Source organism: Physeter macrocephalus, chromosome 14 (genome assembly GCF_002837175.3).
Source record: "Physeter macrocephalus isolate SW-GA chromosome 14, ASM283717v5, whole genome shotgun sequence".
NCBI lineage: Eukaryota > Metazoa > Chordata > Mammalia > Artiodactyla > Physeteridae > Physeter > Physeter macrocephalus.
The window spans coordinates 14,822,169-14,838,161 of record NC_041227.1 but is presented as its reverse complement, the minus strand read 5'-3'; the positions used below and the strand labels follow the sequence as shown (position 1 = coordinate 14,838,161).

General features: G+C 42.7%; 1 protein-coding gene across 1 annotated transcript; it reads left to right on the top strand.

Moving 5' to 3' along the window:
- The first annotated feature begins 311 nt into the window (after positions 1–311).
- LOC102993838 (SWI/SNF-related matrix-associated actin-dependent regulator of chromatin subfamily D member 1-like) lies at positions 312–1,121 on the top strand. The gene is given in 1 exon segment (XM_055090861.1): positions 312–1,121. A coding segment is annotated over 1 exon segment (810 nt).
- Positions 1,122–15,993: the final 14,872 nt, after the last annotated feature.

Here is a 15,993-nt window from a genome sequence, read left to right as displayed (position 1 = left end):
ATCTGCATGAAGTGTTGTCTAAAACAATGTTCACCAAACAGGTAGTGAGGTTGGAGGTGATTTTTGCTGTCCTCTTTGTACTTCTCTAACTTGTTTATGACGTGCATGTACCAAGGTTTTTTTTGGCCTCACCACTCGGCATGTGGGATCTTAGTTCCCCGACCAGGGATCAAACCCGCACCCAGTGCAGTGGAAGCGCAGAGTCTTAACCACTGGACCGCCAGGGAAGTCCCCTTGCTTGTACAATTTTTACAATAGAAAACTGAACTTTTGGGGTTCTTTGTGCAGCTACAGCAGTGGCTCCGGGAAAGATGGAGGCTGGGGCAGGTTTCCAGTCTGTGGCTCTGAGCGGCAGCGCTGGAGCCTCAGGAGGAGCGGGCGCGGAGGCTGCCCTAGGCCCAGGTGGGACTCCAGGGCCTCCGGTACGAATGGGCCCGGCACTGGGTCAAGGGCTGTACCGCTCCCCGATGCCCGGAGCGGCCTATCCGAGACCAGGTATGCTACCAGGCAGCCAAACGACACCTCAGGGACCTTCCATGGGACCCCCTGGCTATGATGGGAGCCTTTCAGTCCGACCTGGCCTGGCCCAGTCAGGGATGGACCAGTCCCGCAGGAGACCCGTTCCTCAGCAGATCCAGCAGGTCCAGGAGAAGGCGGTCCAGAATCGGAACCACAGTGCAAAGAAAAAGAAGATGGCTGACAAAATTCTACCTCAAAGTATTCGTGAACTGGTACCAGAATCCCAGGCCTATATGGATCTCTTGGCTTTTGAAAGGAAACTGGACCAGACTATCATGAGGAAATGGCTAGATATCCAGGAGGCCTTGAAACATCCCATCAGGTCAGCCTTGTACAAATATGATGCCACCAAACAAAAGAGGAAGTTCTCTTTTTTTAAGTCCTTGGTGCTCGAACTGGACAAGGACCTGTATGGGCCAGACAACCATCTGATAGAATGGTACAGGACCACCACTACCCAGGAGACAGATGGCTTCGAAGTGAAGTGGCCAGGAGATGTGAATGTACGGTGTACTGTCCTGCTGATGCTGGATTTCTAGCCTCCTCAGTTTAAATTAGACCCTCCTCTGGCTCGGCTGCTGGGCAGGGTATATGCCCAGTAGTGGGATTGCTGGGTCGTATGGTAGTCCTATTTGTAGTTTTTTAAGGAACCTCCATACTGTTCTCCATAGTGGCTGTATCAATTTACATTCCCACCAGGAACACTCTATGACATAAATCACAGCAAGATCCTTTTTGACCCATCTCCTAGAGAAATGGAAATAAAAACAAAAATAAACAAATGGGACCTAATGAAACTTAAAAGCTTTTGCACAGCAAAGGATACCATAAACAAGACCAAAAGACAACCCTCAGAATGGGAGAAAATAGTTGCAAATGAAGCAACTGACAAAGGATTAATCTCCAAAATTTATAAGCAACTCATGCAGCTCAATAACAAAAAAACAAACAACCCAATCCAAAAATGGGCAGAAGACCTACATAGACATTTCTCCAAAGGAGATATACAGATGGCCAACAAACACATGAAAGAATGCTCAACATCACTAATCATTAGAGAAATGCAAATCAAAACCTCCTCAGGCTTGTGCGAGCACATCCTCCAGCCCCGTATCCCTGCCTGTTCCACACTGGGGACAGCAGAACTTTCTCCCCGTCTTCCCCTTCACGTCATTATCCCACTCCTCCCTTGCAAGGTTCTCCCCACAGTGACACTGGACAACCTCTGTCCCTGGGGCTGGAACCGTGAGAAGGAGGCTCAGCACTCCTACACAGTGTCCCTGAAGATAACTGTTTTTAATGAACTGAATTATTATGTTTTCTTCAAGGACCAAATTTTTTTTTTGTACTGCTCCCTTATCGATGTCACCCCGTTTTAATAAAAGAATCTTCTGGGAAAAAAAAAAAAGAAAACTGAACTTTTGGGTCAAGAGGCCTGATTAAGCACATCTGTTCATCTCTCCTCCCTCAAAAACATCCCATTGAAATGACAAAATGAGCGTTTCCAAGTACTGATGAAAGCTCTCAAAATAATAATAATAACAATACCTACTCGTAGAATGATGAGGATTAAAATCTGGCACATAGTACTTGATGGTTATTACCCCCATTCCCCATTCACTTGTAGCTCTAAAGAGAACAAGAACACAGGGATTCTTAACCCTTCTTGTGCCACAGACCTCTTTGCAGTCTGGTGAAGCCCATGGACCTCTTCTCAGCCTAATATTTTTCAATGAATAAACTGCCATACAGAAGATTACAGAGGGAATCATTGAAATCAAAATGCAGTTATCAAAATATTTTAAAAACAAATCTGTCATGGAGTAACATATGTGCTTCTATATGAGAAGATTTAGCAGTGTGTCTAATAACTAGCATAATTTCAGTCATGATAAGCAGAAATGATATTTCGAGATGCCTTCGGTAAGACCATTGTGATAGAAAAATACATGTTTTCTATTGGTGAAGCCATGGGAACTGCTAATACTGCTCTGGTTTGTTGCTTATGTTCGTAAGCGAAGGAAATGCTGAATTTAAGTTGAACTTAAAGATAAAGACCATTTTTCTCATCCAACTTCATGGATCTCCAAATTTAACCAATTATGCTCTCCCATAGGTCTTTGCTTAAGTCTGTCCGTTTGATCTCTTTGTTCTTTGCATTTTTCCTCCAACGTGTGATGATCCTTGGCTGTCTGCTCACATGGAAGGGTGGGACCTAGACTGAAATTGATTGGGCGCTGGATGCACGTGAAGAGGCCTAATTATTAACTATGAGCTTTGGTGTGACTGTTCATTAGGGAGATCCCATTGTCAGCATCCTTAGGGTTTTCCTCCTGAGCTGGTCAAATTCTTCAGAGAAGACTCTTATAGCATCTCTTTAGGAGAGTACAATCCTCCATGCCAGCAATGTGGAATCTAGGTTGTGAAAGAAGCCTGAGGGAAGGAGGTTGGGCAGAGCATCTCAGTCTTCCATATATAAACTTTCACTTCATCCCTCCGCTTTCAGGATGATGACCCATCATCCACTGTGCCTGGTGTTTCCTGATCCAGATCTGCTTCTGTTACTGTCTACAGCTGCACTACCCAACACAGCAGACTCTGGTCTCCTGCAGCTATTTAAATCTAAATTAATTAAAATAAAATAAAACAAACTTTCAATTCCTTAATCGCACTAACCACATTTCAAGCACTCAATAGCCACATGGAGCTAGTGGCTGGCAACTATATTGGACAGTGCATGACATTCCTTGTCACTGCAGAAAGTTCTGTGGAATAGAGCTGCTCTAGAGCAAGGGATGGCAAATCTTTTCTGTAAAGGGCCAGATAGTAAGTATTTTGGGCTTTGCACACCATATGGTCTCCATTGCAACTACTCAACTATGTCAATGTAGCATGAAAGAAGCCATTAACAATACATGGAACATGCATTGGAACACATGGCTAAGTTCCAACAAAACTTTATTTATGAACACTGGAATCTGAATTTCCTAACGTTTTCATGTGTTGTAAAATATTATTCTGCTTTTTATTTTTTCCCAACCATTTGAGAATGCAAAACTATTCTTCCCTTATGGGCTGTACATAAACAGGGAGCAGGCTAGATTTGGTTCATGGACCATAGCTTGCTGACCTTTGTCTTAGGGCACTGTATTTTTTAAATTTTAATTAATTTTTATTGGAGTGTAGTTGATTTACAACATTGTGTTTGTTTCTGGTCTACAGCATAGTGAATCAGTTATACTTGTACATATAGCCACTCTTTTTTAGATTCTTTTCCCATATAGGTCATTACAGAGTATTGAGTAGAGTTTCCTGTGCTATACAGTAGGTTCTTATTAGTTATCTATTTTATATATAGTAGTGTGTATATGTCAATCCCAAGCTCCCAATTTATCCCTCCCCCCTGCCACCCAGGGTATTGTATTTTTTAAAGAAAAATACCCGTACTGTTATTTTAATAGTTTCAGAGAGGAAGCAGAGGCTACGTTGCAGTTTTTTGGTTTTGGGGGGTTTTTTTTCCTTTTTTTTTTTTAACCTAGACGTTTCTTTAACTTCTTTGTGTAGTCTAGGATCTGTGAACACAGAACCCCATCTCTCTTATTGGCTGTTCTCCGCCTGGGGTCCAGCCTTGAGTCCAGCACGATGCTTGACATGTAACAGGCTCTCAGTCAATAGGGGTGAACTGCAAAATGCTCACCAAGTCATCTTCTTTTCCTTTATTTTACATAATTTTACTTTTCACTTAGATCTGCCTTCAGGAAAGAATGTGCTGGTTAGGCTGATGAGAAAATTGCAGTATGCGTCATTCTATCTCTTGTTATCAGCGAATACATTGATATTCCCATTTTCCACATCAGTCCCATGAGCTTGGTAAATGTAATTCCACCTCTGAGAGAAGACATCGGCTCCTAAGCCTGTGTAGAATCAAACAGATCTTGGTTATGGAAGTGTAAGTCTCAACTGAATCTGTTAAGAAGACTTGTAAAGCAAAGGGAAGTAATCTGGAGAACACAAGTACCTGGAGATTTTAAATGCTGGGCTGAAACTGCCTTCTTAGCAAGATAAAGAAGAGAAGGTTATAGAATGTGAACATTGCCATGACTGTAAGAAGACAATGAGAGACTTCCCCCCAACCATTTGAGAATGCAAAACTATTCTTCCCTTATGGGCTGTACATAAACAGGGAGCAGGCTAGATTTGGTTCATGGACCATAGCTTGCTGACCTTTGTCTTAGGGCACTGTATTTTTTAAATTTTAATTAATTTTTATTGGAGTGTAGTTGATTTACAACATTGTGTTTGTTTCTGGTCTACAGCATAGTGAATCAGTTATACTTGTACATATAGCCACTCTTTTTTAGATTCTTTTCCCATATAGGTCATTACAGAGTATTGAGTAGAGTTTCCTGTGCTATACAGTAGGTTCTTATTAGTTATCTATTTTATATATAGTAGTGTGTATATGTCAATCCCAAGCTCCCAATTTATCCCTCCCCCCTGCCACCCAGGGTATTGTATTTTTTAAAGAAAAATACCCGTACTGTTATTTTAATAGTTTCAGAGAGGAAGCAGAGGCTACGTTGCAGTTTTTTGGTTTTGGGGGGTTTTTTTTCCTTTTTTTTTTTTAACCTAGACGTTTCTTTAACTTCTTTGTGTAGTCTAGGATCTGTGAACACAGAACCCCATCTCTCTTATTGGCTGTTCTCCGCCTGGGGTCCAGCCTTGAGTCCAGCACGATGCTTGACATGTAACAGGCTCTCAGTCAATAGGGGTGAACTGCAAAATGCTCACCAAGTCATCTTCTTTTCCTTTATTTTACATAATTTTACTTTTCACTTAGATCTGCCTTCAGGAAAGAATGTGCTGGTTAGGCTGATGAGAAAATTGCAGTATGCGTCATTCTATCTCTTGTTATCAGCGAATACATTGATATTCCCATTTTCCACATCAGTCCCATGAGCTTGGTAAATGTAATTCCACCTTTGAGAGAAGACATCGGCTCCTAAGCCTGTGTAGAATCAAACAGATCTTGGTTATGGAAGTGTAAGTCTCAACTGAATCTGTTAAGAAGACTTGTAAAGCAAAGGGAAGTAATCTGGAGAACACAAGTACCTGGAGATTTTAAATGCTGGGCTGAAACTGCCTTCTTAGCAAGATAAAGAAGAGAAGGTTATAGAATGTGAACATTGCCATGACTGTAAGAAGACAATGAGAGACTTCCCTGGTGGTCCAGTGGCTAAGACTCCAAGCTCCCAATGCAGGGGGCCCGGGTTCATCCCTCCTCAGGGAACTAGATCCCAAATGCTGCAACTAAAAGATTCCGCATGCCGCAAGTAAGACCCAGTGCAGTCAAATAAATAAATATTAAAAAAAAAGAAGACAATGAGCCAAGGGCATTGTTGGAAACCAGTTGGATGGGGGCAAAAGCCACAGGTTAGATCAAAACCACACATGCACCAAACTCCTACAACATAGGTCCCCAACCGGTCCGCGGCCTGTTAGGAACCAGGCCGCACAGCAGGAGGTGAGTGGCTGCGAAGGAGCAAAGCTTCATCTGCCTCTCCTCATCGCTCGCTCTCATTACCACCTGCACCATCCTCCCCTCCACCATCTGTGGAAAAATTGTCTTCCACAAAACCGGTCCCTGGTGCCAAAAAGGTTGGGGACCGCTGTCTTACAAGATAATAGGAGCAAACCTTGGGTATGCTAATAACTTTTTAGATATAACACCAAAGTCACGATCCTCGAAGGAAATAATCAATAAACTGGACTTCATTAAAATTAAAAACTTCTACTCTGCAAAAGACAATGTGAGGATAATGAGAAGACAAGTGACAGACTGGGAGAAAATATTTGCAAACAACACATCTGATAAAGGACTGTTATCCAAAATATACAAAACCTCAACAATATGAACACAAACAATCCAATTAAAAAGTGAGTCAATGGGCTTCCCTGGTGGCACAGTGGCTAAGAATCCACCTGCCAATGCAGGGGACATGGGTTCAAGCCCTGGTCTGGGAAGATCCCACATGCCGCGGAGCAACTAAGCCCGTGCGCCACAACTACTGAGCCTGTGTTCTAGAGCCTGTGAGCCACAACTACTGAGCCCGTGCGCCACAACTACTAAAACCTGTGCGCCTAGAGCCTGTGCTCCGCAACAAGAGAAGCCACCGCAATGAGAAGCCCGCACACGGCAACGAAGAGTAGCCCCCGCTCGACGCAACTAGAGAAAGCCCGCACGCAGCAACAAAGACCTAACGCAGCCAAAAATAAATTAAATAAATAATTTTTTAAAAAATCGCCTTAAATAAAAGTGAATCAAAGATCTTAACAGACACCTCACCAAATAAGACAAATCGATGGCAAACATGCATAGGAAAATATGTTCCACATCCCATGTCATCAGGGAAATGTAAATTAAAACTACACACCTCTTAGAACAGCCAAACTCCAAAACACAGACAACGCCACATGCTGGTAAGGATGTGGATCAAGAAGAATTCTCATTCATGTCAAAAGAAAATGTTCCTTTCCTACTTAGTGGCTTTTCACCTCCTACTCTGCCCATATCAGATCCTAAGACTATAGGTTTTCTGGTTCATTGGTGATATAACCTCTTTTTATGCTGGAAATCCACCACTTGTGCAAGTGAGTTAAGGTACAATGAGCTACACAGATTAAACAAACATGTCCTAAGCACCTATAATCTGCCATGTTCTTTTGGTTATATATATATATAGTTTTAGTTTATTATTTATTATGGTGATATAACCTCTTTTTATGCTGGAAATCCACCACTTGTGCAAGTGATTTAAGGTACAATGAGCTACACAGATTAAACAAACATGTCCTAAGCACCTATAATCTGCCATGTTCTTTTAGTTATATATATATAGTTTTAGTTTATTATTTATTTATTTATTTTTTGGCTGTGTTGGATCTCCGTTTCTGTGCGAGGGCTTTCTCCAGTTGCGGCAAGCGGGGGCCACTCCTCATCGCGGTGCGCGGGCCTCTCACTGTCGCGGCCTCTCCCGTTGCGGAGCACAGGCTCCAGACGCGCAGGCTCAGTAGTTGTGGCTCACGGGCTTAGTTGCTCCGCGGCATGTGGGATCTACCCAGACGAGGGCTCGAACCCGTGTCCCCTGCATTGGCAGGCAGATTCTCAACCACCGCACCACCAGGGAAGCCCTTTTAGTTATATTTTTACTCCCAGTTTACAACAGAGGAAACTGGAGCTTCAAGAGGATAAATGACTTGTATGATTCCACTTATTTGTTTCAAAAAACAGGAGGAACTAATTGACAGGGTTCGAACAGTAGAATGGGTAACCTTTGGAGAGAAGGGGTGGGTAGTGATTGGGAAGGAGCACAAGGGGACAACGACTTGTTGGTAATAATTGACTTCTTGACTAGGGTGTCCTTATCCGCGTGTGTTCACTTTGTGATAATTCATCCATTTGTACGCTTATGATTCATGATTTTTTTCTGTTTGTTATACTGATATAAATATTGTTAAAATTTCTCAAACATACACTATTGCTAAAATGTAAACTTTAATAGATGGCTGAAATTTAAAGTTGAAGAAAGTCCTCCCAACATAGAACAAAAAGACAGAGATGGAAAAGACCAAGAGAGAGAAAATGTGAGAAAAAAATTAAACTGTGTCAGATGCAATATAGTTTAAAGATTCTAAGTTTTCCCTGAATTTAAAAAATATTCATCTAGGGAGTTCCCTGGTGGTCTAGTGGTTAGGATACAGCGCTTTCACTGCCGTGGCCTGGTTTCAATGCCTGGTAGGGGAACTGAGATCCTGCAAGCTGTGCAGCATGGCCAAAAAAAAAAAAAAAAAAAAAATCATCTGTGAAGGAAAAAGACTCACCAGTATCAGATTTCTCACTGGAATTCAAAAGCCAGATGCCAATAGTGCAGTATCTTGAAAATTCTAAAAAAGATTTTTAACCTAGAATTCCATTCCCAGGCAAACATAATCAAGTGTGAGGGCAAATAAAGACATTTTCAGACTTGCCAGGACAGAAATAGTTTATCTTTGTTGTAATCTATTCATTTAAAGAATGGACAAAACATTAAAGTTCTTGATTGTAATAGTTGCAGGACAGAATATAATGTTAACTACATCAGTTAGGAAGTGCATGTTTAAGCTGCAGTGACAAATAACCTCTAAACACTCAGAGGCTTAGAACAACAAAGATTTATGCCTCCCTCATATTACATGTCGATTATACATTGCCGGGGTTGGGGGTTGCTGACAGAGGCTCTTCCATATGGAATGTTGCCAGGTGTGGCAGCAGGTGGGAGAACATGGTATCTGCATCTGGGGGTTGGGGGAGGGAGAAGCTCACACCAGCCATTAAATGCTCCAAGCCTAGAAGTAGCAAAGGTCACTTCCTCCCCCAACCCATTGGCCAGAATTAGTCACATGGTTACACCAACTCAAAGGGGTGGGGAAACATAATCCTCCATGTATCTGGAAGGAGAGACCCCAAAGTCTCTCTGGAAGTCTCTACCACAGTAAATAAAATGACGCTTTAAAAACAAAAGTGAGGGGCTTCCCTGGTGGCGCAGTGGTTGAGAGTCCGCCTGCCGATGCAGGGGATACGGGTTCGTGCCCCGGTCCGGGAAGATCCCACATGCCGCGGAGCGGCTGGGCCCGTGAGCCATGGCCGCTGAGCCTGCGCGTCCGGAGCCTGTGCCCCGCAACGGGAGAGGCCACAACAGTGAGAGGCCCGCGTACCGCAAAAAAAAAAAAAAAAGTGAGGCTGACAAAATGTGGAAAATAGAAACAGCGAGAGAAAAGAAATGCTGCTCATACCCTCATCTTAGAAAGTGGAGTGTCAAAAGATATGGTCTATGGGATAAAATAAGATAGAGGTTACGTTTATTGAATTTATGAAGAGAAATGAGAACGGCAAATAAGTATATAAATATCAAGCAGTTGGAGAAAGCAGGGATTATAAGCACACTTTACAGACAGTAAATGCTATCTAGCTATTGTTTATATTAGGGAGGTAATCGCCAGAAAATTAAAATGATTAAAAGAGGTCGCCTCAAGGGAGTTGGGGGTGAGAGTTTGCTTTTCATGGTAAACTTTCCTGTGCTGTTTAATATGTTATCATGTATATGAATGTATTCGGGCTGTCCAGAGAAACAGAACCAGCAGGAGATATATGTGTATTCATAGATATGGATATAGATACAGATGTGTAGACATCTAAGATCTGGTCTGAGTCCAAAGACCTGAGAACACGGAGTTCCAATGTCCAAGGGCAGGATAAGATGGAGGTCCCAGCTCTGGAGAGAGAGCAAATTCACTCGTCCTCCACCTTTTTATTCTAATTGAGCTCTCAGTGGATTGGAGGATGCTCATCCACACAGGGGACGGCCATCTTTACTCCGTCTATTGATTCAAATGCTAATCTTTTCCAGAGACACCCTCACAGACACACCCAGAAATCATGTTTTGCCAGCTATCTGGGCATCCCTTAGCCTAGTCAAGTTGACACATAGAACGAATCATCACAATGAACTACATTTCGTTTCAAATAGCATAGTGTTTGAGGTCAGACTTTCAAGCTTCACCGCACGGGGCAACTGCCATCACTTAGCTTCCCTGGACTTCAACTTCCTTTCCTATAAAGTGGGATGAGACTTTTATGGGATTATATGAGCTTCTGTATGGTGAGAGCTTGGCACGTTCTGGTTAGATGGGAAACACCATCACTGACATCAGGGCCACACTGGCTCTGTGTGCAGGAGATTTGGGCCCTGAGTCCTGATGGAGAAGGTTCTGGGAAACCATCCAACATACCTGCTTATGCTCCAGTTGGGCATGTGTGGCCTGGTCTTATTGGAAGAGTCAGGCTGTGGGACCAGGATGAGAATGGACTCATGACCTGCAGCCCAGGGCCCTGCAGACCACCCCTGTGGTCTCAGAATCATAACTGCATTTGGCTTTGGACATTAGAGAAAAGAGAGCCATTTGGGAGGAATTGAAACATTTCCTCCTGTGCAAATTGTTTCTTTTTATATTGGCCAGTCCAAGGTGTTCTGAAAAAGGTCAAAAGCATTTATTTTCTTGGATACTCCAGGGGTGAGAGTGAAACGCACGTGAGGCTGAGCCAGATCGGTGGGGCGGGGGGAGGAGAAAGAGGAGTTTTGCCAACTTTGATAGCTGAAAGGGCTTCTTTTTATCACAGGAAATGGTTGGTTTGGGGGCATGGAAACAGCCTCTGGTTTTCTATCAAGAACAGCAGAAATTACAACGTGGGAAAGTTAAGAAATGGTTGAACAGACACATGATGTGGTCAAGGCCACTCTCCATTGGGCCCCGCCCACCTCCCCAGCCTTGTCTCCCCCTGCTCCCCACCCCCATCTGACACCTGAGCTTTGCCAGTCAGCTAGGTTCTCTAGCATGGAACTCCCCTGGACTGTAACCTCTGCCTGGACTGCCCAACCCCAGTTTCTTGGCCTGCTGAGCCTTCATGTAGGACTCAGATGGGGTGCCATCTCCTCCTCAAAGACCCCCTCCCCACCCCCGCTCCTCTTTTCTGCCCCATTACATCATGTGTTTCCATCTTTACACTTATCAAGCTGTGTCAAAACTACCTATCCACCCATCTGTCTCTCCCACTGGGCGGGAGATCATACAATGGACCCTCAGGCTCAGATCTGGCACTCAGACAGAATCATGGCCTGCACCATTTGGGCCAACGTCACATTTTTAAATTTTTTTGCATTCATTGCCAAAAATTAAACATTGAGAGATTTCACGTTAAAATCCAGATTTCTGGCTTCTCTTGACAAATTGGAAATCCAGCAACATGGGTGCACTTCTTCACCATTGTGATGGGGGTCCCCTTTGGATAGAGCATGGTTTCTCCATTTCTCCACAGTCCCCACCATGCCCTATTGTCTCAGCATTGAAGCCTCATATCAGAGCCATTTGTCAGAAATCTTGCAATACTGGTTTTTTTTGTTTGTTTGTTTTTTTACAGTGGATTAAAGAAGAAAGTAAAATATTTCTTTTACCCATGTTCCTTCCTCACACCCGGCCCACTTCCCTCATTTACATCACCAAACCAAATCCTGTGGGTACCTGAGCTCGCCACTCTTGCACAAATTGAATGGATTGTGGTAGGGGTTAGGTGGGATGATTCCCAAAGGGAGATCAAGGGGAAAGGTGCTGGGCAGGCAAAAACAAGAGCTGTCCACTCAACCCCTGCTTTTAAAGAGGAAGAAACTGAGGCACAGAGAAGTTAAGCAATTTGCTCTGAGTCACACAGCTAGGGAATGGAGGAGTTGGAATTTGAATCCTATCTGATACTCAAGTCTCAGCTTTTGTCATTGCTTTTCCCATTTGGCTTGCAATAGTTTGTTTGTTTGTTTTTTTAATTTAAACACACTCTATAAAATTTTTAAATATATAAAATTATAAGAAAGAAAGTAAAATCCCCTGAAATCTTATCACGCTTTAGAGCTACTGTTAATATTTTAGTGGGCATCTTTCAGACATGTCTTTACACTCGCAGACAACAGAAGAAATCTTTTACAGAAATCAAATAATAAATATTCCTTACTTTTTCAAAGAAAAAAATTGCACTGAATCTATAGACCCATTTGGAGGGAATTGACATCTTTACAATATTGAGTTTTCTGACCCATGAACAAGAAATATCTATTTATTTAGAGCTTTCATTTCTCCCAGTGACGTTTTAAGTTTTTCAATTTAGAGGTCTTGCATGTATTTCTTTAAATTTACTCCTAGCTATTTGGGTTTTGTGATACAAGTAAATGGTACTTTTTTCTTTTTGATGTTATTAAACAAAGTTTTATGTTAAATTTTTATGGTAAATAAAAATTCAATTGACTTTTGTCTACTGACTTTGTATATGGTGATTGCTAAATTTACTTTTTTTAAAATTTCATACTTCTTAATGGCTGAGTATTTAGTCCATGGAACTTTTTTTTTAAAATAAATTTATTTATTTTTGGCTGCGTTGGGTCTTCGTTACTGTGCGCCGGCTTTCTCTAGTTGCAGTGAGTGGGTTACTCTTCATTGCGGTGCAGGGGCTTCTCATTGCAGTGGCTTCTCTTGTTGTGGAGCACGGGCTTTAGGGGCTCAGGCTTCAGTAGTTGTGTCACGGGCAGGCTCAGTAGTTGTGGCTCGCGGGCTCTAGAGCATAAGCTCAGTAGTTGTGGCGCACGGGCTTCAGTAGTTGTGGCTCACAGCCTTAGCTGCTCTGCAGCATGTGGGATCTCCCTGGACCAGGGATCAAACCCATGTCCCCTGCACTGGCAGGTGGATTCTTAACCACTGTGCCACCAGGGAAGTCCTGCTAAATTTACTTTTAATTCTAATAGCTTATTGGTAGATTTGGGGTTTTTTTTCCCTCATGTGTGTAAATTTCTTCCTTTCAAATCTTTTATTTTTGCACTGGCTAGGATCTCAAACACAATAATAAATAGAAATAGACATACTGGGAATCTGTTTCTTTCTTGATCTCAATGGAAATGCTTTCAATATCTTCCCACTAAATATGCTATATGTTCTTTGTAGAAAATCTTTACCATATGAAGGAAGTTTCCTTCTACTCTTAATTTCTTAAGTTTATTTTTTAAATCATAAACTTAGGTTGAATATTATCAAATGCTTTCTTTGCATCTACTGAGATGGTTGTTCTCCTTATTCTGTTAAAGTGGTAAATTATATGAGTTCATTTTCTAATGTTAAACCAATTTTATATTCCTGGAGTAAAGTCATATTGATTGTGATGTAAAATAATAATAATAATACTTTTAATCATGGACATCCATTTTTAAAAATTAATTTATTTTTTAATTTATTTTTGGTCATGCCGCACAGCTTGCAGGATCTTAGTTCCCTGACCAGGGATCGAACCTGTGCCCTCAGCAGTGAAAGTGCTGAGTCCTAACCAGTGGACCGCCAGGGAATTTCCGACATCCTTTTTTAATGTGATTTTTTTTCTTACCTATTCTTTTCCTTCTCTTTTACCATCCTCCATTAATCTTTCTAACTTACTCCACACCTTCTGGCTCAAGGTAACCCATGTCAACAACTGATGTGGACATTTACAGACTTTTCTCCAAGTCAGTATAATCTCTCTCTCTCTCTCTTTCTCTCACACAAACACACACACACACACACCCCTACCTATATAGAAGTTCAGCTCTTAATTCCTGCAGTTTTCATTAATCACTAATGGTGGCATCTGGGGTCCAGAGACTGGTTGTTGAGAGATGGAGGGATTTCACCCATGGAAGGAGCCCCTCTTGGCACCCCTAAATTGCACTGCTGGGGTGATCTTCAGGTGAGTTTATTCCCCCAAGGCCCTGGAGTGAGTGAGCGTAGGCTGAGGGTGGGCACCCTTTGTCCCACCAGGATCTCAGCCGGCCTGGTCTCGTGGCTTCCAGGAATGCTCGCTGGCTGGCTGCAAAGCAGAAGGAACTACAAAGTCGTTTCTATCGGGAGCTCCTGAATCCAGGCCAGCTAACATCTCCTCCCCGCAAGCCCTCAACACCTCCTTTATGGATTTTTTTTTCTTTTTTTCTCCTACTCGGCAATTTTAACCAGTCCAAGAACCAACTGCTGTGCCTTCAGATCAATAGCCCTTGGGAAGGACCGCAGATGGTCTCTGGAGAGGCACCTCAGCAGCTCCTGCAGAAGAATCATTTCCTTCCTCAGTTTCACTCAAATCAAGCTTCTTCCACTTTGTTGCTTTATTAAAGCAGCCTCCATCAGGCACGTTGGCACCAAGTCAGGAGCAGAACGAAATCAGTGGCTAAAACTTGTCTTTTTATCTCTCAAAATCCAGCTTTCCAGCTGGGGCTTGGAATTTTCTTTTCTTCTTTTCTTTTACTTTCCTTTTTTGTTTTTGTCTTAGTCACCATGATGTTTTAGAAGGGATTTAAAGCTGCACTTTGGCTGGAGTAAGGTCTCAGCAAGCATGCGTTGAGAAAGGGATGAAAGAATAAATGATGGAATGATCAGCACTTGGTAAATGGTTGATAAAAGAGAATCAAATGAGATGATGTGAAATGTGAATGTGAAAATGTGAATGTGAATGTGAAATGTGAAACTGGTAGGTAATCTGTGAATAGTGAGAGTTGTAACTGAGCTGGATAGGATTTATCCACTGGCGCCATCTTCTGGGAAGAAGTTAGCACAACAGGACCATTTCTCTTTCAGTGAGGCATGAAGACCACTGGCTTCTGGAAATGCAGGCAACGGGCTGAGCAAAAAGGGAATACATTTCAGCAAAATCTAACACGTGCCAGATATCATATGATTTACAGCATTATTTCTCTTCACCCTCATTGTAACCATAAGAGGCATATACTATCATTTTTTCATCTTTAGAGATTAAAAATCTGAGGCTTATTGAGGCTTATAGTGAATGTATAATGTCTAAGGCCACATAGCTCGTGGGTATTTGGGATAAAACTCAAAACCCAGTTCCGTCTGACTTCAGAGCCTGTTGTGGGTTAGGTTCCCCAGGAATAAAACTCCGTGGAGGTATGCATGCAGGAAGATTATTACAGAGTGCTTTCAGGATCATATGTGGAAAGGAAAAATCAAACTGCATGCAGCCTCAGCAGAGGCCTTAGCTGATGTCAAGGGGTAAGGTTGGAGCTAGGATGGCATGGAGGCAGGACTTTGGGACTCCCACTTCATCCAGTCATTGGATGTAGAACTTGGACTAGGTTGCTTTCTTCAACCAAGGGCAAATCCTCAAGAGGGACTCGACTGAGAGCTGTCAGCAGCCTATGCTAGCAGCAGCTGGGGGAATATAAGTGCCTCACTCCTGGAGTGGGGGGTCTGGGCAGCATGCCACAGTATCCACTACAGAACCCATGTACTTGTCCCATCTGCACTGCTGCTCAAATAGGGGGAACAGCTGACAGGTAGCCAAGGTCAATGTCATGGGTAGTGGGAGGGGGGATTTAAAGAGTGAAAATGGTTCTGCCCACCATCCACTCAGTGAACCTGTGACCCAGGCCATATCTGCCACCCAATTGCAATAACTGATGTATTTTGACCAATTCATACAGAAATAATATATAGATTATTTTATGGGCTTCAAGCTGTTAACAAAGAAGTAAAATGCAATGTTCAACTAACTGGGCAAGTGGTTGGTGATGGATTCCTTGACCTCCTCAAATAAGAAATGGAAGACTCGAGGGCCACAAATTGACAAATGCATTAGAGCAATTGATTTAAAAATCATTTTATGGCAAATTAAATTGTTTAAAAACATTCCGCTCCCTCTCCCACACCACCTCCATAGGAGGAGTGGAATTTGAGGTTGGGGGATGCTGGCCTTGGTCGTGTACGTATATACTTCCCCACCCACTGACCTTAGGCTTGGCCATGTGACTTCCTTTTCCCAATGGGATGCTAGCAGTCATTGACACAAGCAGAGGCTTGAAATGTGCT